At 34.9% G+C, this 27,500-nt stretch overlaps 1 protein-coding gene across 4 annotated transcripts; it reads right to left on the bottom strand.

The window, feature by feature from the left end:
* Positions 1-1,960: 1,960 nt before the first annotated feature.
* Positions 1,961-27,459, bottom strand: SKIL (SKI-like proto-oncogene). 4 transcript variants are annotated; one of them, XM_010835234.1, is made up of 7 exons: positions 27,230-27,459; positions 24,182-25,949; positions 12,986-13,083; positions 11,236-11,468; positions 7,519-7,760; positions 7,003-7,227; positions 1,961-6,332 (listed from the first exon to the last, which is right to left on the bottom strand). In XM_010835234.1, exons 2-7 carry the CDS (start codon positions 25,277-25,279, stop codon positions 6,174-6,176), a joined length of 2,055 nt encoding a protein of 684 aa, XP_010833536.1. In that variant the 5' UTR covers positions 25,280-25,949; positions 27,230-27,459; the 3' UTR covers positions 1,961-6,173. The 4 variants fall into 4 exon arrangements, with proteins under 4 accessions (XP_010833536.1, XP_010833535.1, XP_010833537.1 ...); XM_010835233.1 differs by lacking the exon at positions 27,230-27,459 and adding an exon at positions 26,891-27,167; XM_010835235.1 differs by lacking the exon at positions 27,230-27,459 and having other exon boundaries at positions 7,072-7,227; positions 24,182-27,169.
* Between the last annotated feature and the right edge of the window lie 41 nt (positions 27,460-27,500).

The following is a 27,500-nucleotide window of genomic DNA, read 5'->3' as shown; positions in this document are numbered from 1 at the left end:
TTCCCAACACAAAGATCAAACCCAGATTTCCTGCATTGCAGATGGATTCTTTCTTTATTGATTGAGCCATCAGGGAAGCCCACCACCATGAAACCACTACCAAGTGATGACGTGATCTTACACACAGAAAACCCTAAAGGTTACACACACACACACACACACACACAGTTAGCTAATAAAAAAATTTAGTAAAGTTCCAGAATACAGAATCAACACCCAAAAATCAATTGCATTTTCTAAACACTGGCAATAGACAATCTGAAACGGAAACTAACACAAGTCCAATAAGAACTAAAAATATAAACTCTCAGAAGAAAACACAGGGAGAAAGCTTCACGACATTGGATTTGGCAATGATTTCTTGGATATAACACCGGAAGTACAGACAACAAAAGAAAAAATAAATAAAATGAATTTGATCAAAACATAAGGACAATATTGAGAGTGAAAAGACAATCCCAAGAATGGGAGAGGGACTTCCCTGGTGGTCCAGTGGCCAGAACTCCACACTCCCAACACAGGGGACATGGGGTCAGAGAACTAGATCCTGCATGCCACAACTAGATGAGTGCAGTTAAATAAATACATAAATGTATTTTTTTTTAATGGGAGAAAATATTTGCAAATCATATACCTGATAAGGAATTAATACTCTTAACATATAAAGAAGCCTTACAACTCAACAACAAAAAACCCAGTTTAAAAATGGGCAAAGAAGCTGGATAGACATCCTTCCAGTTGTATACAGATACAATGGTATATTGTAAAGCCATAAAAAGGAATTAAATTGATACATGCTACATGGTATACCTTGAAAACATTATGCTAAGTGAAACACAATGCTTAATGAGAAACAAAAGGATAAATATTTTGATTCCACTTGTGTATGTGGATTGCCTATAATAGGCAAATTCATAGAGACAGGAAATAGAGGATATCAAGAGCTGGAGGGGGGGTAATAGGGGGTTACTGTTTAATAGGTACAGAGCTGTTTGGGATAGTTAAGTTTTGGATATGGGATGATAATTACACAACACTGTGAATGTACTTAATATCACTGAATTACACTTTAAAATGGTTAAATGCTAAAATTAATGATACATACATTTTGCCACACACAAAAATATTTGGAGGATATGATAACCAGACTCCTAAGTCCCCAATGATCCCTGCCTCCTGGGGTTCATACCCTGTATAATCTCCTCCAACTGAGTATGGGCTGTACTTTGTGACTGACTTCTAACAAACTGCATAAGGCAAAACAGTATATGACTTAAAAATCTAGATCATAAATGAAGTTGTGGCATCCCTCTTTCCCTCCTTTGGATCACTCAGTTGAGATGTCACTCACCAGACTTGAAGAGATTCATGGACAGGTTCAAACAGTGGGAACTGAGCTCCTGTCAATCAGTGGCCCTGTGAGTGAGCTGGGAAGCAGATCAGAGCTGTCAAGCTCTCATTCGCCTTCAGCCCCAGGTTAACACCAGAAAAGTACCCTTCTAAGAGCCATCACATTCAGGCAGCCTACTCCTGGACTTCAGCCCCTCAGATACCACGTGTGATCCTTTAAGCTTCTAGCTTTTAAAATAATGTTATATAGTAACTAATACCTGAGGTGGAGGTGAGGAAAGGATGTTAAAGCAAGAATAAACACACAATAAACACACATAAAACATCACATAGGGGACTTCCCTGGCAGTCCACTAGTTAAGACTCCATGCTTCCAATGCAGGGTACAAGGGTTAGATCCCTGGTCAGGGAACTAGAGTCCCAGATGTTGTGCAGTATGGCCAACAGAATAAAACAAAATCACACAGAATTTCACATTTTACTATCTTTAAAAAGTTCCTAGTCACTTGCTGTGTAATGAATAGACTTTAAAGGAACCAAAGGAGAAAATGTCAATCTTAAGAAACAAGAAAGTTGAGTTCACACAGGATACCAAGAAGGCTTAAATCAATTTCACTGGCATTAAAAGTTTTTATTTGGAATTTGATCCACAATCTATACAAGTTATTTACAAGGCATGAAAATGGAAAACAGCACAAAATACAATTGAGGTATAAGCTAAGAGCACAGTATGTCATGTTTCAATAAATATAATTCAAAATTTGTAAACTAAGTGACCAGATAGATGAGTCTTGTTTTATAGTAAAACCATATAAAATACTTATTTCACGTGAGGTAGAGGACAGTTTTGTGTGTCATGTAATGCAACCAACCACAGCAATTTTACCCATAAAACTGTACATCATTGGCAAGATTTTAAATTGAATTATGGTCAATGTAGTCAACAATTTGTTTCAACAGTTGCACGACAGATCTTTCATTTACTGCTTTCACACATTAGAAATTCAGAAATAATTTAAGACTACTGTGTTGGCTTAAAATTATCAGGATAAATAAATACTTCTAACAGGATGGTTAAAAGCAAGTATATTTTATTTCTCCCAAACTACAATTCTCCCCAAGAGTTGTTCAAGATTTAGTAATTCTTTTAGTAGGATTTTTTTTTTTAAACTATAACTACTTTAAGTATGCTGTGCTTTATTTTTCAAGTGAGGTATCTATAGGAAAAAAATCTTATAAATTTCTTTTACATTCAACTAACTTAATACACTATTTTGTTTTCTAGGCCTAATTTTTTAATTTCAGTTTTTACATTTGTTCTCTTTAATTCAAACACAGTAGCACTATATAAAACATTTACTACTATCACTAAAAAAAACAGGCTCCAAATTGCATTATGTAGTTTAAAATGGATTTTACAAAAAAAAAAAGACTGTCCTTTTAAACAAGATGAAATATAGAATACCCATACAAATTCCTTCCAATAATGGAAATGCTTAAGTGTCTTACGCCAGGAAAAAAATTTAAGCTGTTTGTTCAATCTCACAATGTATAATATAGCAGTAATGTGTCCCTTATTGCTGGCAGCTTCAATAAAAACTAACAAGTAGTTTTAAGCACAGAAATAAATGTACAGTATGAGCACAACTTTTCATTCTATTAATCTGTAATATGCTGTCGTGTGGATTAAATGCATAAGAGCAAATAAAAGTAAGGATTTTTTCCTAAGCAATCAAAACATAAGTCATTGAGTAGAAAATTTTAGAAACTGATCAAAAATCTTCAGCACCAGCTTTACTACTCATATAGGGAAATAACTTTGAGCATGTATTATATTGCTCAAGTTTATCATTTTACTTTCCTTCAAACAGAAACCAAAGATGTGTAAATGAATTGGTTGTTCTGTCATGACTTCTAGAACATATGGGTAACCAACCTGCAGGTATCACTGTACTCAGTCTATTACACCTACTTTAGCAACTGGTTTTTAATTCAATATGTACAACTTTTATATATCTCAACTGGTAATATATTAAATATATTATAAAATTAGCTCAAGAACCATTAAACATCCAAACTCTCCTGGACACAGAAATTGAAGCAAAAAAGTATGCCTTACAAAACTAAAGCACAAGCCAAACTTACATTATTGGTCAAATTCTTTCAAAGTGTTATTTGTGAAACCAGGGTTGTTCAGAGCTTCCTCAATGACAGCAGGTTTTACAATAGACTTGGTACCTTTTTCTCATCAAGTTTAGAATACAGAAACTATCATTATTCAAATTTAACATCATTCATCACCCAGTCAACTAATATTCTATCTTTTCTTCCTTTTAAAGATGCTCTAGCACTTGTGATATGTCATTCCTTTAACACAGCTTTTGAAAGTATTTTTATATTTTTCCTAAAAAGAAAAATATTATGACATCTGAGGGAAAATATTCTTGCCTGATGAGCTGGCACCCAAAAGTTAACATTAAAACAAACTTTAAGCTAACAACCAACACACAAAATGGGCATGCAAAGAAGAGAAGAATAATTATATGGATAAGATATTTTTAGCAGAGGCCACTTGTAAAGTATTACAAAGTCTCTATACTTTCAAGCTATGTTGTACAGTTTAACTTAAAATTACTTTTATCTAGAATAGGCATACTATTTACAATTGGCTTAAAAAAAAAAACACTATTTTCAAAGAAGTTAGAAACTGATGGCACATTAATGTATCTTCTGAAAAATGAAGACTATACAATTTCATGTGGCAAGTTTCCCTTATGTGAAGGACTAGAAAAAATAGTTCTTTATTCAAAGCTAATAAATTAAGAGCTTAAGACAATTTAAAGGTGATTAAGCACTGCTTAGAATTTTTAAAAACATATTTTAATGACTAAACAAATTATTTTAGATGTTTTGACTTGAAACTTCAATAGCTTATCATTTTAACTAAGTAACATAAGTAGATTTTGAGTGAAATAGAAAAATAAATTATACAGGCTTGAGTTTTACCTCCCAAAAACCTTAGCTGTGATGCAACTAATCCACAACTAAAACGAAACTGTGTCATAAATTTCTTTGTGTTTTTCTTTCTCCAGATAAAGGCAAATAAAAAGTATTAGAAGCATATGTCATTTTTAATATTTATTCCTGTATGTCATTTTAACATGTGTTCTTCCTTAAGGAGATTCCAAGGATCAACCAATTAAACTGCAGGGTTAACACAGTAAAACTTAAATGGAAAATAGAAAATACACATTTAGATGATATTCTAGTAAAGAAACTATACTTTGGGAAGTACAAAAATTCTTTTAGGCTATGTAAGTACCATTAAGCAAAATATGAAAATAACTGGTTAAATGATAACCTACTTACTTTTGAAGTTCTATACCAAGCATCTATTGTCTATTATGGGAAGAGTAAATAACCTCAACTTTAGCTGATTTATTTATAAAATAAATTTAGCTCTCAAGTAATTTCATATAGTACCATACACAAGAATATAAAAATTAAATTCATGAGATAACAATGTCAATTAATGGTAGCTTCAGGAAACTTTCTTTTAAAAAATGCATACTAAGAATTTTACCTAGTATCTTTTAAGCCAAGAATTAACTAACATGAAATTTGCCATTAATGATAGACTTTTCTGTGCAAAAAAAAAAAGTGCAGAAAGAAGTTGTCCCTCCCCAAACTATGGAATTTCTGTCTTCTAAAAACTATCTAAAAATCTCTTAGTAGCAGATAAGTAAACTTCCCTATATTAACCTATCATACACTACTAGTTGACTGTAAATTCCTGATTTTGATATTAAATAATAATTGAAAATGGTCCATTCATGCACATTTGGTAAGACTTAACATTTAAACATACAAAAGTCCAAAATAACCTTCAAAGTGTTTAATATCTTACAATTTAAAGGAAAACAAATCCATTATATAAATTTCAGTACGACCCACAACTACATAAAAAACTGTACAGGAGGATTATGGATTGTATAGAAACCGATGTACATCAATGGGATCAGTTTTTCTCAAGTACATTAATATTTTCACAACACTATTAACAACATAAACAAAAGTTCAAAAATTACGACATTTTATTCCCTCTTCTAAAGTTGCTGCATAAAAAATTTTCTCTAAATATAACCACATTTAAACAGAAAATCTAATTATAACTGCTTCTTGAGTTTAGCAGCAGTATATAAGAAAGCATGTTATCTTTTCCCTTGGGGTGTGCTATAACCTCATCAATGAAATTCCTCTACTGACAAAATGTCTCTTAGGAGACATTAAATAGAAAGGAACTGATGGAAATTCATGCCACAAGACGAAACAAAAAAAATTTTGATTATAATAATGAATATACTTTCAACTTAGAAAGGAGATTGAGTTAATGAAAAAAATGGACAACTCCTTGAGTAGCTCTATATATGAAATATGAAGCCATCATTGTATCTAAAATTGAGTCTAAAATATGGATAACAAAATTGATCAAAACTATTTTCCATCACACAATGCAGCTTTTAAAAAGTATGCAATTGTTAAACTGCATTAGAAATATAGGCATCATATCTAACAGTTGAAATTGCAAAGTATTGGTTTGAAGCTGGTTGAAAAGAACAGTACAAAGAAACATACATTTTCATTCGTTTGGAAAATGTAAAAATTTATATACTAATATATAATCTCTTCACTTTCTCTGATCTACAAATGGATAGAATGCCTAGTTATTTCATGCAGCTAAATTGTTCAGAATTCATTTACCAAAGTAAACAAATAAAAATAAACCCTGTTGGGAACACACAGATGGATTTCTTTGAAGGTTTCTATTCTTTAGCAGTCTTTGATGATTTCAAAATTTGCAGCTTTAGCTCTTTTATCATCATCTCTAACTTCTGTCTTGCCTCCCGTTCCTGTCTGAGTTCGTCTTGGAGCTCTTGCCTATCAGCCTCAGCATGGTCCAGTCTCTGTCTCAGTTCTGCCAGCTGTGTGATTCAGAAGATTGTGTCAGTTTTTCATTCAGTTTTGGTTTTCCTTTACTTCTCACATCATGGCAAAGACCTACTTTCAATTCACTTTTTGCAAAAATGAACTATTTCACGCATAGTATAATCTCTTGAATATCCAATACTATTAATCTGACTTTGACATGACCTTAAAATGAGGGCAAAACAAAGGTCAAGGGAACTGAACACTCAGAACACTTTCATTATGCCTTACACCTCAGTATACCTTTTACCACAGCATGCTCAGATTAGGAGTTACTTGTTCATCTTTCCCAAGTTGTGAGCTACTGTGCACTTTTGCCCCAGGGCTTGTGAACATAGTAGGCAACAGTTTACGTTTGTTAAGCCATTGATTTGAAAGCCCATGTATTACATTATGATAACACTGATACTCAGATAGCTAGAGATTAGCAATTAGGACAACTAAACTACAGAAATCCAATAAAAATGTAAAGTAATGCAACAACCAAGATCAAAACAATCATCTTGAATGATATAGCATAAAATTGTGTTTAACAGAATTATCTATTTCAAAGTCTAGCCTAAATGAAACAAGTTTAACAAAAAGTAATTTCTGTAATAAAATTAAAGTAACAGCTTCAATTTCCACATTGAAAAGGCAACACTATACAAACTGTGTAATTCTTACCTGTGCTGCATATTCAGCCTCTTTATCTTTTTCTAAATTTGAGTCACAGGTACATTTTTGCTTCATTACCTGCTCTAGTTTTTTCTCTAAGTCTTTCTGTTCAACATAAAATTCTTCCATTCTTTGAGCATGTTCATTCTGCAAAGATTCAAGCTCTTTCTGTAAATTCTGCTGTTCTTCAGTAAGTTCCTTCATAGCTTTTGAACTACTCAACATTTCAACTTCCTGTAATTTAAAGAGTCACAATGTAATTTTTACTTTATTTCTATCACATTAAACCTTTCAATTCAGAAAAAAAACAGGACAGAAAGTATCTATTACAAAACTGAGGTGTCATATTAATTCTATACATAAGTAGTTATCTTGAAAACTATTTTCTCTAAAAATTTAAAAGTATATTCATATTTCTTATAAGTATAAAACTGAACAATGTTAAATACATTTATAGCATCTCATCTTGAAGAATATGCAAAAGTATTTTTTCACAATGGACTATCATTTAAATAACAATTTTACCATCTGAAGTTGTTGCTTCTTCTGTAAAATTGAGTTCAATTTTTCCTGTTGTTTCACATAAGTTCTCACTACTTCTTCCATGATTTTTCCCTTATCGTCCTCACAAGTGACGTCTTTGACAAGAAGTGGAGATGAAGCTGCAACATCACAGTCAGTTCCTGACTTGCTTGTGTCTCTGGCTAAGCTGCAAGTGGTAGACTCAGGTTTCTTTTTGCTGGTAGAATTATTCGAGACTGATGGATCTTCCAAGGTAAAAAAGAAGTAACAAAGTATAAACACCACTCTGTCAAAAGTCACTAGAATGATCCATAAATGAAATTAAGAAAACAATTTCATTTATAAACAAAATAAAAAAATAAAGATACTTAGGAATAAACTTAACAATAGTAGTATAAAACTTATACAACAGAAACTATAAAATACTATTGAAAGAAATAAAAGACCTAAATAAATGGAAAGGAATCCTATGTTCATGGATTGGAAGACTTAATATTAAGACGATATCATGATCTGGAAGTCAGTGATCTCCAAAATTCCTATGCTGAAATCCTAACCCCCAATGTGATGGTATTAGGAAATGAAACCTTTTGGAGATAATTAGCTCATAAGGGTAGAGACCCCATGATGGGATTTATGCCCTTATAAAAGAGACTCCAGAGCGCTCTCCCACAATTTGGGTACATAATGAGAAGACCAGGAGGCAAACCCCTGCCAGACCAAATCCACTAGTGCCTTGATCTTAAGACTCCCCAGCCTCTAGAACAGTGAAAGGGTAAGTGTCTATGGTATAAGCTACCCAGTCATGTTATTTTTGTTATAGCAGCCCAAACAGACTACAATAAATGGTAGTCTCAAACTGATTCTACTTTTTCAATGCAGACCCTATCAAAATCTCACCTGGCTGTGTGGCAGAATTTGGCAAACTGATTCTAAAACTCATATGGAAATAAAAGGAAACCAAAATAGCCAAAGTAATCTTGAAAAAGAAAAACAAAGTTGGAAGACTCACAATCTCCAATTGCAAAGCTTGTTATGAAGCTACAGAAATCAAAACCATGTGTAGTACGGACATAAAGACTGGGTCCAGAAATAAACGTATACTTTTACAGGCAACTGGTTTTTAACAAAGGTGCCAAAACAATTCAATGAGTAATAGTAGCTTTTTCAACCCTGTTGGGACAACTGTATCTATATACAATTGAGGTTGAACTTCACATTTTACAAAAAATTAATTAAAAGTGGATGACCAAAGTAAGCAACCAAAGAAGGAACAAATTGGACTTCATCTGAATTTAAAACTTCTGTGTTTCAAAGGACACTACCAAGAAAGTGAAAAGACAACTGACACAATGGCAAATCCTCTAACTGGTAAGGCTCTAGTACCCAGAATGTACGCGTAACTCTTACAACAATAAAGAGACAACCCAACTTAAAAACAGCAAAGGATCTCAACGGTTCTTCTCCAAAGATTTGCAATCTTTGGACTTCCTGGTGGCCCAGTGGCTAAGACTCTGCACTCCTAATGCAGGCGACCTGGATTCCATTGCTGGTCAGAGGACTAGAGTCCACACGCTGCAACTGAGAGTGCACACGCAACTAAAGACCCTACCTATGTGCTGCGGCTAAGACCTGGCACAGCCAAATAAGTAAAAAGAGAAAGATTTGCAGTGTCCAATAAAAACATGAAAAGATATTCAGTACCATCAGTCAACTTGGAGAATTGCAAATGAAAACTATGAGATACCACTTCACAACCACAAGGATGGCTCTCATCAAAAGACAAACAATGACAACTGTTGGCAAAGGTGTGCAGAAACTGGAAACCTCAGAGACTGCTGCTAGAAATGAAAATGGTATACTGCTAAGTCACTTCAGTTGTGTCCGACTCTGTGCGACCCCATAGACAGCGGCCCACCAGGCTCCCCCTGTCCCTGGGATTCTCCAGGCAAGAACACTGGAATGGGTTGCCATTTCCTTCTCCAATGCATGAAAGTGAAAAGTGAAAGTGAAGTTGCTCAGTCGTGTCCGACTCTTCGTGACCCCATGGACTGTAGCCTACCAGGCTCCTCCGCCCATGGGATTTTCCAGGCAAGAGTACTGGAGTGGGGTGCCATTGCCTTCTCCGGAAAATGGTATGGTTGCTTTGAAAAACAGTTTGGCAGTCCCTCAAGATATTAAACATAGAGTTACCATATGACCCAGCAATTCCACTCCTAAATATATAGCCAAGAGAAATAAAAACATATGTTCACATTAAAACTTGTGCTTAAGTGTTCATAGTAGCATTAGTCGTAACAGCCAAATGTGGACACATCCAAATGTCCATCAGCTGGATATTTGGATATGTCCACATGGATAAACAAAACAGGGTCTTATCCATCCACACAACAGAAAGTTACTAAGCCACAAACAGGGAAGAAGTGCTAATAATACATGCTATAACATCTACTGAGGAAACATCCTTAGTGGAAGAAGCCAGGCAACAGAAGGCCACATGCTGTACAATCATTTTATATGAAATGTCCAGAACAGGCAAATCCATAAAAACAGAAAACAGATTAGAGGCTGGTAAAAGGGGAGAGTGAAGACTAACTTCTGGATTACAGGATTTAAGGTTGATGAAATGTTCTGAAATTAATTGTGATCATTATACAACTTTGTGAATTTACTAAAAACCACTCAATTGTACAATCTAAAAGGATAAATTTTATGGTATATGAATTACACCTCAACAATTTTTTTAAAGCCTCTAGAATACTTTAGGAAATATAATATAAACATGCTATAAATGTATGTTACTAATTATTCTTTGCCATAGTTAAATCCAAGGAAAATCTCAAAATTAAAGTAAAAACTCCCCCCAAAGAATCGCAACTATCTATGAAAACAATTACATAACAAAAGGATTCTTCCATTGCTCTGAGAAAGCTGAAAGAATTGTTACATTTGCTTAAGCTGTAGGCAAAACTCTGTAGCTACAGAGGGTAACACAGGCAGCAAGTGAGCAGACATATCTTGTTTGGTCCACCATATTTTAAAAGGCACTGTAACTATGCAGCTTTTTTTTAAATGTCCAGCCAGCATTCTGCATTTATGCCATCTGCCTGGCTCCCACAGCTATTCATTTTCAATCCTTGTTTATTCCACAACTTAATGTCTCTGAGTCCTATACCTAACTACACTTAGTACACTTCTTTCTCTTTTTAATTGAAGCAGTTGATTAACAGTATCATGTTAGTTCCAGGTGTACAACATAATTGATTCAATATTTTTACAGATTATCATATATTTTTTTAAGATAATTTTATTAATCTATTTTTGGCTACCTATTGTGCTGGCTCTTCGTTGCTAGATGGGCTTTTCTCTAGTTGAAGCAAGTGGGGGCTACTCTTCATTGCAGTGTGCAGGCTTCTCATTGCTGTAGTTTCCCTTCTTGCAGAGCACAGGCTACAGGGCGGGCGGGCTTCAGCAGCTGCAGTTCCTGGGATCTAGAGCACACGCTCAACAGCTGTGGCGCATGGGCTTAGCTATTCCCCGGCACCTGGGATCTTCCCAGACTTCAGAGTTTTGAAAGGTGTTTTGTTTTTTTTTTTTTTAAGATATAAGCTTCAATTATTCGGAAAATTCTCTTATTAAAAGAAACCCTCTTTTTGAAAATGCTGAATAAATATGCTGATTAGGGACATGATTTTAAAAAGGTAATTTCTGAATCCTTACCTAAGTGGCTATATAATTCTTTACTTGCTTTTAGATCCATTTTCTCCTGTTCCTCCAGTGAGACATCTGGATAAGACACTATTTTTTGATGTTTCCCACTACTGTGAGGCTTCTCTGACTGTCTTGGTATAGATTTGCTTGCCTCTGTCTTTGTGACCTCTTTAGGCTGGGGTACAGCTGAAGTAAGTGACACGTTTGGTGCAACCACTTTATCACACATGTATAAGTAGTAGCTGAAAACAAAGAATGGCAAAATAAGATACATATTACATTTAGGTAAAAATATATTAACATCAATTTCTATAGCTAAACAATTTTTTTAACCAAAACAGATAATGCAACAATTTAGAAAATAAGGGTCTTAGAAAAGAATTCTTGAAAATGTCAGTAAGTAGTTGAGGCACAAAGAGCAAAATTATGAGGATATTTCTGTTATTTTGCAAAAAGCAGTTTCTAAACAATAAAAAGATACTCACTGAAAAGAAAATCAGTTTTCCTTCCCTCAAAACCTCATGAGAACTAAAACCATGAAGTACTTTACACAGCAGTTCAACAACCCTGAGTAGGTAATGTTTATGCCCAAAGAAAACAAACTACATGGTACTTCGGAGGACCATTTCCCTGTGTGCCACCCCTCCAAAGCAAGGAGCCCTTGCTCTGCTATAGTGAGGCTGCTTCAGGCCACACTGCATGGCTATGGCCTGATTCACTGCAGCCCCAAAGCTCCCAGGGCCCTTCTCTCTTTTCAAGAAAACAATCAGTGTTCTGAACAATGCCCAGCTACTGGGCTATCCTCCTTGGATCAGACTCCACCACGCAATCTTCTGAAAATAGTTTGATATTTCCTACTTAATTTGATAAAACAGCAATAATAAAATCAAGCAAAACTAAGATCAAAGGGATAACCACCAATACCAATTTTGCTCAAAGCTCACATAAAATTGTGCAAGAGATTATCTGAGAGACCTATGGAACAAATTTGAGCTAGATATTTAAGTACCATATGATTAACTATAATCTGCTTAACCTTTAACCAAAAGATGCAACCATTTAAGTGACCTAACACTTCATCCTCTAAGTTCTAAATAATATCCTCTTATATTACATTTTCTTTGTACAGGACATCTATATTGTCCCTCTAGACCAATTACATGAATTCTGAGGGTGAAAACTCAGTATCCTGCAAAAAAAACGGACAGGTTTAATACTGCTCCAAAGCTTATTTCAAATGTAAAAGGAATAGAAGGAACTATATAAATGTAAGATTGAGATTCTCCATCACTGTGCTTGAGGAGATAAATGTGTACAGCAGCAGATAAAAGTCTAGGTTTTTTTAAATAAAAAGTTTATAATCTAAGGTGTATCTTTATTGAAAATATGAACATTGATTTTGAGGGGTGTGGCTACTATGAAAACCTCTAAGTTCAAAAAAAGGTTCATTTTAAAAAAATCAAAGTTGTACACCACACTCTTGGAGAGTTGGTTTACCTCTTGAAGGGAAGTAAGGAAAATTTTTAAACTTTCATTTTTTCCACTTTAGGGCAAAAAGGAAATAACATATTTCCAGGAAAAAACATAGAAACATACAAAAAAAGTTAATTCAAATATTCAACTTATTTGAACTCATTCCCTGGATTAGCAAAAAAAAAAAAAAACCACCCTAAAATGATATAACGAATTCCCAGAGCCTAGAAAAGCATCTGCTGTATAGATGTTGAATGAAGGAACGAACGCGCTAATACCCACTCACCTGGGATGTAAAAATGAATGTGTCTGAGAGACATGATCACCTTCCTGTTTTATAACTGGATACCATGACTGCAATTCCATTCCTGGTGGTGTATCTATCTGTAGAAAATGTAGAAGTGGAAAAGTTTATTGAAGGAAGATATGATGGTTAATCTTAGGTGTGTATTCGACAGAGCTGTAGGCTGCCTCTGGAGAACACTGACTAGTAAAGAATTATGTAATTCAAGAATTATCTTTGAATAGGGCAGTCTTTCTTTAAAATACTAGGTCTAGTCACTTAAAACTCAAAGAGACATTAACTACCTCATCACAAGAACAGCTTCAGCATGTGTATTAACATGGACTACCAGAAATGATTTCATCAAATATCATACTTATGGAATCTGTGTTAAAAATCCATTTTAAATAACAGTACTCTGCAAATGTACAGTATTTCTTAGCATACTACATTAGATAACATCCTACAGCAATACTTTGCCAAATTTCGAAACCACTTTGTCTGCTAACACTTATCAGTAAACCACATTTTATCATAAATAGGAAAAGCTCTTTTTAGCCTTGTACTTGTAAATAAAGGAAAAGGAGAGGGTAACTGGCTACCTCAAAGTTCATGATAAGAACTTTATATCCTGCTGAATTCTAACAAATAGCTTATTAAGTTAGGTACAATTATCTCCACTTTACAGATCAGAAAACTGAGGCTCAGAAACTGAGAAAAAATAAATAACCTGTGGTTACTAACTTCCTCATTTGGTTTGTTTTACACATCTCCCCTCCCCCTACATACACATATTGGGAGATCAACATTTTGTTAAGAATTATTGGGCAAAGAATTTAAAAGACTAACAAGGCCATAAGATTATAGGGAAAAGAATAATATTTTGAAAGGATTTAAGAGGTGAGTATTCGGTGAGGGCCTCTAGACTCTATATACAGAGTAGAATTTGTTTTAAAACTTCACAATCCTGGTCAAGTGTTCTAAAGAAGTTCAGGATCTGGGGCAAAATCAACTGCTTATTTATAAAATACAACAATCATTTGTTTACATAATTTCTCAGCCTATAGCTTAGTTCTACCATAAATTAGAAGGGGAACTGACTAATGGCAACAGAAATACTAAATGATAGATGCCAGGTGCCAGCTGACAGCCTAAAGAGAGAGAAGAATTACAAGACACAAACACAAAAACTGATTCAAAAAGCAAGACAATCTGAGGGCTTTCTCATACACAGGCTAGGAAAAATAATATATCTCAACTGTTCCCTATCCTTATTCCAACAGAGTGTCTAATGTTTAAGAAGTCTTGAGTCAATATGACATAGTTATAGTCAATATTTATACTCATAAGTAGTATACCATATATATACATATTCATACATACACTTAGAAAGACTGAAAAGTATTTGGCATTTTAGATTTTAAAAAAGGTTAAAGTTTTTAAAAAAGACACAGTGCTGAGAAGAGTAGTTTCATTATCTAGAAAACTCATTTAGGCAGAACATTTTTCACCCCAACACTGTAATGAAAGAGGTGTTAATGAACAAAAAGCTCATTCTAACAAATCAATGAAATATAAGATCAGCTCAAAATAAATAAGAAATTCCTTTTTAGAGGTCATTTGTTACATTCATTATTTAGAAAATAAAGAAAGCTCCACTTTACATCAGTTTTATATCTGAGACATCCTGGATGTACTACTGCCCAAGAAATCAACAGTTTCCAGATTTTTTAAATTAAAACTATTAAAATTGATATTTATATTTAAAAGTTTTTACTATTATGGATAGCTGGATTTTAAATCTTCAGAATAACAAATTCTAAACTTCTTCAGCCAAAGATCTTGACTTCAAATCTGACTCAATTTTGATCATGTTCATTTCAAAATTCTATAGCTTGATAAGTTTGTATAAGTTTTACTTTTTTATTCATAATCCACACTCAGTATAGTTTTGCTTTTATGATATCTCTAAACTTCAAATGCCACCTTAAATAACTGTTAGCACATTCGTTTCTATTTAAACACCCATCCCTCTCTTGTTTCTGACCTTTGTTTCCTATTCTTGTACCTACCCACGAAGAGAGACCCAGAGGAGGGGGTTCTTAAAAAAACCTACCTTAAAGATCATCTAGTGCAGTCCTCTAGCAAATGTCTGAATTTCCTATACAAGACTCCTGATGAGTGGTTATCTGGCCTCTGCTTAAGTAGCAGCTTGAGGTCAAGGACTGTCTTAATTACTTTCGTATTTTCAGTACCTAGCACCATGCCTGGCAATGCAGTAGAGACTCAATAAATATTCGTTGAATGAATTCTGAATGACAGTGTAGCTCATTAAATTCCCAGGGTGGCCCCCTTTAAGGTTACTCTGCTACTATTCTCTTTCACATTTACTAATACCCCTTTATTCCATGAAGTGTTGAAGAATCTCAACTGTCTCTGGGTGCATTTTTAGAGATCCGATTTACAAATTAAATAATATAAATGATGGGGAAATGCACAACACTAACCATGATAAAATGTTGGGAGTTAATTTTACCTAATATTCTGTGGTAAGCCATAAACACATTTACAACAAATTATCCTAACTGCATGTTAAAAACAATTAAGAAAAGAACACAACAGAACATTCACAGTCATGCCAGATTTTCTCATCTATTCTGCATTTGTGGCAACATACAAATTAGGTCGTCAAAAAAATAACAGTATAATTAAATGGCACAGCAGTAATGCTACTACTGATCAGGAATAAAAATGAGACACCAAGATACAGCTATTGCCTTTTTTCTTTTACCTTTCAATATGAGGGTAATTTATTCCCTTCAAGTAATTAAACACTAAAACAGACTACATTACATTATTTGGCAAAGAAAAGAAATAGATCACTTAGTAGCTCAAGTTAGAGCCTTAACATTTTAAAATACTTTTATCATTCAACTTCCCCATCATTATCTACCACAAAATGAACAGATGACATCCTCATCTGAAACACATAAGAAAAATTTCAGGCATGATTTCATTCCTAAAGTTCTTTCTCTAAGTCATAAAACAACAAATACGTCTAAGAAAGCAAAATTTAAACAAGTCTAAAACGTATAGTAGAAGAATTAATTTTAAATAAGTAAATATTAGAAAATGTTTTACACAAAGTTTCTCTAAGTTTCAACTTAACTGTGTTATGTATACATGACCTTTTAATAATCAGGTTTCCTGATAAAGAACTACTGTATTTCGGTACAATGCTTATTAGTCTCACAATGACAAATAATATAGAAAACCTGGTTTCATTTACAAAAAGACCAATAAGTATTTCTGTCATCACTTTGTAGTAACAAAAGCAATTTCATCCACTCAGCACCGTTAGTACATATACATTCCAATTTGCACTAAAAAAAAATATAGACAAATAAGACAAAAACCCTTTAAAACTCCCAGACTTATCTTCAATAGTGACCTCTGATTTTAGGTGGCACTCTTAGTTTCTAATTATAGTGGCAGATTAATATTGTGATCTTTAATTAAATCCTAATGACAAACATTGATGAACTGAAGTAATCAAGACAATATCTCAAAGTACTGATGGGATTTTAAAAGTTCCCCTCAAAAAATCTGGATTAAATTTTTTTACTATATGGGAAAAGAATTTTTTAAAATAGAATTTAGGAAGACAAAAATTAATTTTTACATTTTGGTATTTATAAGTCAGTATATGTATGAAGGACTGGTAGATTGGTAAGTTTCATAGTCTATACCTATTTCATAGTCTATACCCATATTTCACACCTATAATGGTGTGCTTCCATTAAATAAAATATAATGCATATTAAATACACATTATTTTATACAGCCAAACATAAATTGTTAGCAACCTTAGTAAATACATGACTGAACACACTGTTAAGCAATAACTCCTTAGGTATAAAGCAAATGTCCCTACCAAGTTCATTATGTATAATACTAAGACATTCAAGTGGTCCATAAATGATTTCAGGACACTAGACACCCTACCACCCTATCAGACAGCTGCCAACATACTCTTACTGAAAGAAATGGAATCTCTCAGAATAGGATAAGGTTTCCTCAATACTTTCAACATGTTGTGAATGAGTGTTTCAACAACTGAAATAGGAATAGTGTTACAAGGTAGCATTTTAAGGCTTAGTTTTGTGCCTCATTTCACTGTAAAAGTAATCACTGTAATGATTAATTATAATTATTAATCAACCTGATACAAACCTGTAACAATATGATCTAAGAACTTCCACTAACTTATCAAAGATGATCTGCAGGAAATCATGGGCTTCCCCAGTGGCTCAGTGGTAAAGAATTCGCCTGCCAATGCAGGAGACGTGGGTTTGATCCCTGGAAGGGGAAGATCCCCAGCAGAAGGAAATTGCAACCCACACCTGGGAAATCCCATGAACAGAGGAGCCTGGCAAGTCCACAGAATCCCAAAGAATCAGACACAACTTAGCAACTAACAACCACAACAAGCAGCAATCAGCAATCAGCAATGTCTCCTGCTACTCAACACTACAAAATTGTGTCATCTACCTCATAAAGCCAATTTTAGGTTTAAAGTGCTTAAAAACTCACACAGGAAAAGCAAAGGCTCACATTCTTATGTGCAATTATCATTTAAATCCTTCATGGAAACAAAGACATGTAAAAATCAGTAGTATAACATCACTTCCTTTTCTATCTGAACAAACTGATAAAAATCGTGTTAATTTCTGGGACTTAAAAAAAATTAACTTCTTTACAGTGGCATTCTATGGTGTCTAGTTCACTTAATATTGCAATTATTTGAAAATTTACGTGTCACATACATCCTTTAACTAAACTATGTGTCAAAAGTTAATCTATGTAAATGTAAGGCTTTGCTTTTCTATCCCATTTCAGGATATATGCTTTTAAAAAACTGAGATTATTTTGACCTTCATATAATGTAAATTAACATCAAAATGTAAACTATTTTATTATGTGCAATAGAATGCACTTTTAAAATTTTACTCTATTTCACGTATTTTTAAAGTGCTGATGACCCACTAAATTGACTTCCTTTACATCCCCCCATCCTTCTCAACTGAGGTTCTCAAGAGACAAGCCTAAATTCTGCAAAGTCCCCATTGTATGCATTAAATTAACTTCTCTCCAAAGTACTTAGAACAGTACTATATACAATCTTTCTAAAGGGCTTAATTCTCCTCAGAGAACCCCAGATGGGAAAGGGTATATAGATGAAAAACTGCAATTTGATGACTGCTGCTCTAAGTGCAAGTTCTACAGTTTATCCAAATGTATTATTTCAACAATTAGTCCTAAATTAACAAGCGCACTCTACAGATAATTTTGCACAGATCTGTAATACAAAGCATTACAGATATAAAGGAATAAATTCCCATGGTGGTTATCACTCCATGGTAAAATGATGAGAAAATTCTGTTTTCTTCTTTGCACTTTTTTTAGGATGTACTATAATGGGCCTATAGTGCTTCCATAATCACACCAAAAAACCTTTTCAAAAAGGAGTAAAAGCCTTATTTTTATGTACCAAAGTGATTTTTAGTTAAGTTTAATTTTTGTATTCTTTGTCCCCAAAGATACTCAAAATACACACTTTTAAGGTTATTTGAAACCGTAAAATAAATTCAATACCACAAATAAAAACAAAATGCTATATTGCTTTAAAACTAAACTGTTTTCCTCCTTGAAAATCACTGGTAGCTTTCTACGGCTAGTAAGACTTTTCATTCAGTTTTATCCAAACCTTTGTTAAGCATCTACCACCTTCTACATTTAGAAACTACAGGATGCATTCCTGGCCCAGGGAGCCTCCAGCTAGTCTTTACACACACACTTCTGTGACCCATTTCTAAGTTTCAGAATCAAAATGAGTTTTAAACTAACTGTGTGTGTGTGTGCTCATTCACATCAGTCATGGCCAACTCTTCGAAACCCCATGGAGTATAGTGCACCAGGCTCCTGCATTCACAGGATTCTCTAAGCAAGAATACTGGAATGGGCCATCATGGCCCCCTCCAGGGAAACTAACTTACATCTGTCCTATTCAATACTCTTTCTGCCTAACATGGGGCTATACTGTATTTAGTGATGGAACTAAACCACACCCTTAAAAATGGTTAAGGTTTAATTATATATTCTTTAGGTTTCTTGTAGTCAAATAAAATCCTTACATTACTTTAATGTACATGTAACATACATGAAACCTCAAAAGAGCAAAATTTTACACATGGACAAAATATATATTCCCACACTAGTTTTACCTCTTTACTTGATCAAATTGAGTCCTGGCTCCATATGTTCTGCTTTCAGAATTCTAAAGGCATTAAAATTATCCAATTCTTGCTTTCCTCCTTATTCTCAACTGGCATAAATTATAACATATGCATAGCTACAAGAACACTATTGGCTGACTATGCACTGATTCAGGCCTATCCCTTTTCTTCAAAGTTTTTAAGGAGACTTGATTTCCTTGAAGTTTTTCAACATTTTTCAGACCAAAAGGATAAAGTTTTTTTAGCAGAAGCCTTTTTAAAAATACTAACATTTTTAAAAGTTCTACCATTTTTTAATGATAAAAATGAACAGACTATATTTCTAAACCATAAGGGGGCACTATTCCCAAAGCCATTCTAATGATTCCACTGAAATGTCCCTATAACATATTTTATAACAAACTTGTTTTATACTTTCTTCTTGCAAACTTCATTTTGGTAAGTAAACAAATATCCAACTAATATAATTACTGTGTACAAACAATTAATGTGAGATACATTTGAGCCCAATACTCAGTTATCTTACTTAGAAATATCTTCAGATACTTCTAGAAAAATCAAGAAAAGTGGGGAAAGGAAAAATCCAAAATTACATATTAGTAAATATTTCAATCATAGTTTGAAGTATCATCCTATGTTTCTAGACTCTTCAAAAATACTTTTACATCCACTCCCTCATTTGATCAGTTGTCTTATTCAATAGTTTACTTGCAAATTATATGTTTATTAAGGGTTAAACCATCATTTTTCAAAAAAAAAAATCCCAATTATTCTAAAATACAGGGTTGTCTCTTAAAAATTTGTTCAGTTTAAAAAAGTTTCCTTTTCCCTGAGTAACTGACATGCCAAGCACTAGACTAAATTCTGGGAAAACCCAGAATTTAGAGTCTCTAAACCCATTAAGATAGTTGTTAATTTTAGAAAGTCAGACAAAAATATTCATACTGGTCCCTTCTATGAGCACAAATACTTCATTTGATTCTGAGCTTACCACCACTTGATAAAAATTTATGCTAATCATAAAATGCAAACTACGCCTCTGATGTAACAAATTACCATCAAATCTATCACAATTAGTATTTTACATATTACATATTTTGTCCCAACACAACTCTTATAGTTACCCATCCTCTCTAGTGTATTTCCTTCCCTCATTCAGGTTTGTACTAAGAAACACACTTCCTAAACAAAAGTAACTCTCAAAAATAGCTTACAAGAGGGGAGAAAGTTTTTGTAGTATTATTATTCCAAATGACCTCTACAGAAATGAACTGTAAGAAAAATGCAATACTAAAAGTGAAATGTTGAATAGACTTTAAAAGGAAAACTTCTAAGTTGATATCTTTAAGTAATCTATTCGCATCACAGATAATTCATAGGGCCTTTTCCCTAAGTAGGAATAAACACTATACTATTTTACAGTCAAGTCTAAATGCTAGAAATCTAAATTTTAACTCCTAAAAAAAAAAATAAGGGCATAAATCATCTTTACTTAGTGATCTGGAGATTGTTGGCCACATGTTCTAACAGGAAAGAATCACCTATAAAGATCTTATCAATTGACTACAAATAGGTTTTTCTAATGTGCTTGAAAATAATCCAAAGTAAACATTACTCTTCAAATTTTATTTACAAATGATCAGTTTGCTTGGCAAACCTTTTTCCAGATAGAAACATAAGACTCAACAAAATCAGAATTAGATCAAATAACACTGGAAGCTTGGAAAAGAATCCAAGCTTGGAAAAATTATATTCTTGCATATATTTGCACACTGTAAAATACTATAATCATTTTTATAATAAAAACATAAAAAACTCAAATGATATGAAGAGGTAGTTTAGTTTTCATAACACCACTTTGCAAAGCAAGCTAGGCAGATCTAATATCAAGTATTATTTCTTGTGGTGACCTAAGACAGAGTTCAAAATACTGTTATCTTTGGTGTCTGCAAAGAATAGCCAGCTCTCCACTTAGAACACTGACCATATCCCACTTATTTCTCTCATCTAAGTCCTAACTATGCAAAGTCAGTATAGTTATGCAAATAGTTTGGTAACCATTACTAATATAACTTTCATCCTTAGAAATAATTTAACAGTTGCTACATTTCAAACAATTGCCTACTGAGTTTGAGGGGGTTTTTTTAAAAGCAAGAAAACTGCTCTTTAGCTAAACATACCCAATTATATTAGTGTTCAGATTAAACCTAAAGCCCTTTAGATAAGAACTTAATATATTTAGTATATTCTTTAATTTTTTAAGCATTTTAAACTTTTTGTTTTGTATTGGAGCATAACTGATTAACAATGTTTTGATAGTTTCAAGTTGGTGGCAAAGGGACTCAGGCATACATATACATGTATCCTTTCTCCCACAAACTCTCCTCCCATCCCGACTGCTACTTAACATTGAACAGAGTTCCTTGAGCTATACGGTAGGTTATTCTTTAATTTTTTTAAAAAAAGTCTATTTTGACTTTTTAAAATGAACTTCCTCTGGATCTATTTGGTTTGTTGGGCAACCAATTCAATGACTCATAGAAGATAATGAAAAATGTTCCCCAGTCAAAGGACCTTCTCCTTACTCCCTTCCCAGTAAAATACCTTAGTCTGAGTCTATATAAAAGTTAATAGAGAGCTTAAGAACCATTATACGAAGGTAAGTTGACAAGAAAAGTTAATGTTTCTCAAAATTCAGTTTCTGCTATGGAGTGTGCTTTAGGGAAAAGTAGTGAAAATTTCTAGACTTCAAGTCAGAAGACCTGCATTCAATTTCCGATTCTACTGTCTTATCAGTTACACAGCCAGGAGCATGCAACCCATCTGGGACTGGTCTCTCATCTGAACTTCAAAAAAGAACTACTTTAACATGTTTTGAGGAACGTATTTCCAAAATGTGAAGTGGCAAGCACACATTACTATACATGAACTCCCCCCAAACTTCTTTCTGAAAGGTTTGATTATTGAAAATTTTCTTAAATTCTCTTAAATTGCTTAAAACTCACATTAAATTAGAAAAAATACCAAAATATGCCAAAAACACTGTAGCAAATACTGCAAAAAATAACATAGTAAAAAGATGGCAAAAAAACTCACATCTTCCCCAAATAAAAACTGAATTCAAATTAATAAATTCTGATACAATAAAAGGACTACATCCAGATGAAGGACGGTTTCAATTTTAACCAAACCCTAGCACATTCAGTTTCAGTTAAGTAAATTCATCACCTTTTTTTTTTTTAACCTTTATCATGGTTCTCAGGTATTTTTTTCTCACAAACACAGAGCAAGAACATTAGGCAAAGCAATTTATCCCCAAAATGCTTATGTCAGAGCAATCAAGATCAGACCAAGAACATCTGGCAAACAATGTGGCCACCTATGGACATATAAGAGTTCTAGTTAGGTTAGGGCAAAATACCATAAATATTAAGGGGGGGCATTCCACATTTTGAGAATATAGACAATTGTAATAAGCACAATCTTCAGCTTCTGACCAGGCCAGTTGTAAGCAAGTCCAACAACGTGAGAACTGGCTTGAAGTTAACTATGCTTTAAAATCAGTTAATAATGGCACCAGAACAATATAAACTTATCTAGTAGCCACAGGCGAGGAATTTCAAAGTACTGATGCTTTGGATTCAGCAAGGAGCAAACTACCCTGAATTCAAGTCTGAAAGTATCTTCACTGGGCTTCTGAAACAAATCACTGTCTTAGAACTACATTGTAACTAAATTTCCCTATTGGGAAAACTAAATTTCCCAAACGGGAAAGACACCCTATTGAAGCACAGGACACTCAACCTTGGGTTCTTGTCTAAGCTCTAGTCTCACTATAAATAACCTTCAGTCATTTAGTACACTTCATTCATTTCTTCTGTGAACGAGAAAAGATAGACTATTTGAAGGAATAAAAAGCTAATTAACAGTGGAAAGATTAGATTTTTACGATGAAATACAGCCACCTTTTTTGTGGTACCAATAAAATAAAATCATGTATGTAAAACTATTCAAGAACAATGCTTGGTACGTTTTAACAGTGTTAGCTATTATACTGATTTTATTCAAGTAGGAAAATATTTTAAAACCAGATCCACACACTGAATATTTAATAGCCTAAATCTTATTAGCCAGGTATTCAAACTCTTGGAATGAAGATACTCATTTAGCCTATCAAATAACGCAGTGAGAAAATAATAACTTTAAAATCTCTTTGCTGGTTGTTTTTATATTCATGTTTATTTAATCTAGAATAATCTTTATTCTAGCTGTCATAAATTTTTAAATTATTCCTCTTTAAAAAAATCTTGGAGACTAGAATCACAAAGTCTTCAGATCAATCTGTCTTTTGCATTTGTTTCCAATATTGATGAAGTCTGAATATTCAATTACAGAAACAATGTCAGAAATCCTAAATATACCTCTGAAAAATGCTGTTTGGAGCCCATTACCAGAATTGTTTTGGCTAGCAATACACCATTTGCAAATGGAGATAAGACCAAAGTGTAAATTAAGAGTCCTAAGAAAACAACTGATTCAGTCATCAAAAGGCAAAATGTGTGAAAAAGAAAGCGGACTCAAGAAAAAAGCCCCAAATCCTCCACTCCCTGCTTATATAACGTTGGGAAAGTCACTTGATCTCTGAGCCTCATTCTCTTTATCTGTAAAATGGGAATAATCCCATTTCTCTCAGCAGGTTGTTTGGAACATCAAATGAGAACACACACAGGAAGCACTTTACAGCCTAAAATGTGTAATACAAACATCTTATACAGATCAATAGTTTTTGCTGTTGTTGAATGAGCAGTAATACTTTAAGTTAGATTCTAAATATACAATTTCAAAGTACACCATTACCAGTGTTCAAAATTGCTACTTAAAAAAAAAAAAAAAAAAAACTTGCCTTGGATTGAGTCCTCTTCCCATTCCTCATGCTAAATTTCTCCTTCATTTCTTCTAAAATTATCTTCAGTTTCTTTTCTTCAGGTGTCCCCAAGTATTTTTGGTTCACATGAAGATAGCAATGCCATTTGGCTGATTCAAAGCCCCAGTGGCAAGTCCTTTTGTCCGGTGATCTGTGAGAATGCATCACAAACGTCTGGGGTGCAAACATTCCACAGCACTCCAGACACTGAATACATGGAGCATCTGGCTGAACATAAAATTGGGGTGCAAATAAACCCTGACATTTGCCCAAGCATTCATGTTCCACTTCAAAGGCACTGCCAGTTTCCTTCAGCTGGGCCAATGAGTTTTTTGCAGGTAGTATACTACCATTTTGAGGAAAGGTGCGCGGCCGCAATAAAGCGTTACATAGTCTTTGTGCATCGGTTAATGTGATCAGCCCACAGGATGGGGCATTGAATGGAAGTATTCCCAGGACCTTTAAGATATGAAGCTGGTCTGATGTACATCTTGAGCAATAGATGTACAATTCATCACACACTGTATTTATTTGTTGGAGTGAAAATTCTCGGAGAACAGAATTTAGGACTTGGGGCAAACAGAGTCTCTTTTCTCCTCCAACCTGAAAACAAGAAATAGACTCCCCTTCCAACATAGTCTGGGTGAGTTCTGTGGAGCTATCAGAAGGGATGAGCAGTGGACCAGGAAGAATCTGAGGAGATGGAAGAGGCAGAAATACCGTAGGTGACATGCTTTCTTGGGAATACCGAGCAGAAAACGCTGCTGGTCCACCCAAAGAACTCTGACTACTTAAATGGAATTGTGCCAAAGTATGTTTCAAACTAGGATTTAAATGTAAAGGTTCAGGCACAGAGGCGCAGGTCCTCTTGACATGCTCTTCGTCGGTTTCCATTGGTGTTTCATAATCATCCAAGTGTTCCTTCTTTACTGCTGGCAACTTGTTTATCATCATTTTTCCATTTGCATGAATGTCTGTCATCATCTTTTTCACTGGAGGGCTGCCATCATCTTCCATCCCATTCAATTTTTTATTTAAGCTCTGAACCAAGGAAAAATTCGTCTGTAGGTTTTCCATTGCTAAAAACTATTGTGTTAAACAAGTAAGTCTGAAATTTGCATTATTATTTAGTTGCTTATTTTAAGAGAGAGAATTGATGAATACCAATACTTATGGTAACTTATTCTCAAAGAAAATTTAAATTTCCATAGAGAGATCCCTACACTACTCAATAGATTTTGCAACTTTGTTTGGTTCTGCTAATACTTCAGTATAAGTACTGCCAGTGCTATGAAAAAAATTATGTCTAATAACAAAGAAAATAATTTTAAGAGGCACACCTCCAAGGAAACCTTTTTGTTTTTTTTAATGTTCAGGTATATGTACTAAAATCAAGTTACCAGTTCTCTCAATTCAAGATGTCCATGCTCAGTGCAACAGTTTGGTTTAGTTTTAGGCACAACACCCAAAAAGTTTATGCTTGTGTCAAAAATCACTTGTGTCAAAATTATGCACCCAAATTTAGTATTTGGCACCAAGGATACCAAAAAAGGGGGGGAGGGGTGGATATCTTCTCTAAAAATGATGATCTGTTGGTCTGTGTGAACAAAATGAAGGCTTGAATAAACCCTCACACCAGTAACAAGAGACTCTGACTCCACTTGAACTTCTGTATTAAAAATGAAACCTAAAGAAAAATCTGCCCAGTTATCTTCAAGGATTACTGTTCATTCTTCTTTTAATTAATCTGGAAGAGAAGGGGGTTGGGGAAGAGTTACATTTGAATTTGTTCCAGAGGCCAAAGGGTCAGTTTGAAACTAGTTTCTTAATCTTAAACTGAGTTCACTTTACCAAAGGTGACACTTGAGTGATTTCTTTCAATCTAACACCAGTTAATTAGAAGTACCTTCATTTAAATCGGAAAGCAATTTGGCAAATGAGTTAAGGGAGCAATAATATCCCTGAAACGGGAGAGGTTTACTCCAACCCAGAAAAGGAAAAACCTTAAACGGATCATCTCACCCAAAACTCAGTACTAGAGGTTTTTTCTCAATTATGCAATTTTAATTAAAATAATCTATTTTAACTAAAATAACCTATTACTCCATCTCTTAATTAAAAAACAAACCAAAAAACCCACCAGTTTCATCTAAAAATCAAACACCAGTTATAACACATCTACTACACACAAGTCACAATCTTAAGTGCATAATTAATCTAGTCAGGGTACGTTATTTTTCTGGAATAGCTATAGGCAAAAATTAGCTTTCCCTTTAAAAGGTTAGTGAATTTGCTTAATGGAAGCCAAAAGCTATAGACTCCACTCCTGGGAATCTCCATCCTTGAATAAGACTAATCCGGGACAAAAAGCACAAGGCAGACAGACCTCACAAAGAATGCAAATGGAGGAAGAGGGAAAAAGCAAAGATTCTTCTTCCACTTCCTTCTTGAGAGAAAATCCAAAAAAAATCTAGTAAACAGAAATTTTTGCTAGCCAAACTCCCAGCAATTTACCTTAAAACAGACCCAAAGGGTTAAGTACCAAGGCCACTAGCCAACGTACTGACTTTCGCCCACCACAGGAACACCTCAGCCTACGCAGGCCAAGGAAGAGGGCAGGAGGCATGACTTAGAATGGGGAGCCCTCAAACCCTGAAATCCTCGGCCCACGCAAAGCCACTCACCCACCTTAAACCCAAGGCGGAGGCGGGGAGAGGAGGGCAAGGGACCCGGGACGCCTCAGGCTTGCAGGCGGGTAGTGGGAAGTGGAGGAAAAGGACTCCCCAAACCCCGCCCCCCCCGCAGTCTCGGAACACCCCGGTGCCCTCTCAACACCGCCCCGCTAAGGGGGCCGCAGGCAGGACTGTGGAAATCCCCCGCGCACCCTCTCCCCGGGAAGTTCTCGGGTGTTACCCGAGCACCCCTAAGGCTGCACCTCCCCTCGTCTGCCCAGGGCAGAGGAGAGAGGGGTCAGCGGGCGGGAGGGGCGACGAGCCGGGACCTCCCAGTCGCTGAGCGCCGACCTACCGGGTCGAGCCCGGGGCATCCCCGCGGAGCGCAGACGGGAGGCGGGCGGGCGGCGGAAGGGGACAGTGACGGGCGTCCAGGGTTCGGGGTCCCGACGGGTCCAGTCAAGTGCAGCACACGGCCCCTGCCGGCGCCCATCACTCGGGATAAGCGAGGCATCATCCGCTGTAGGACACCCGGCCCGCGCCCCCTCCGTGGCCCCGACCCCACCCGGGACCCAGCATCCGGACCCCCGACTACGGCCTCCGCACCCGAGGAAGCCCGACGAGCT

The sequence above is a fragment of the Bison bison genome, unplaced genomic scaffold, assembly GCF_000754665.1.
Source record: "Bison bison bison isolate TAMUID 2011002044 unplaced genomic scaffold, Bison_UMD1.0 scf7180017864040, whole genome shotgun sequence".
In the NCBI taxonomy this organism is placed as follows: domain Eukaryota; kingdom Metazoa; phylum Chordata; class Mammalia; order Artiodactyla; family Bovidae; genus Bison; species Bison bison.
Note: the sequence above shows the minus strand (reverse complement) of the source record. Positions and strands in the feature narration are given on the sequence as shown.

What these genes read in the sequence shown, in the direction of transcription:
- SKIL (XM_010835234.1), bottom strand. Translation starts at nt 25,279, where the DNA reads ATGGAAAACCTACAGACGAATTTTTCCTTGGTTCAGAGCTTAAATAAA. An exon ending in CATTCATTTTTACATCCCAG is followed by an intron (nt 11,469 to 12,985) that starts GTGAGTGGGTAT and finishes CTTTGTTTTCAG; the next exon opens with CTACTACTTATACATGTGTG. An exon ending in AGGCTGAATATGCAGCACAG is followed by an intron (nt 6,333 to 7,002) that starts GTAAGAATTACA and finishes TGAATCACACAG; the next exon opens with CTGGCAGAACTGAGACAGAG.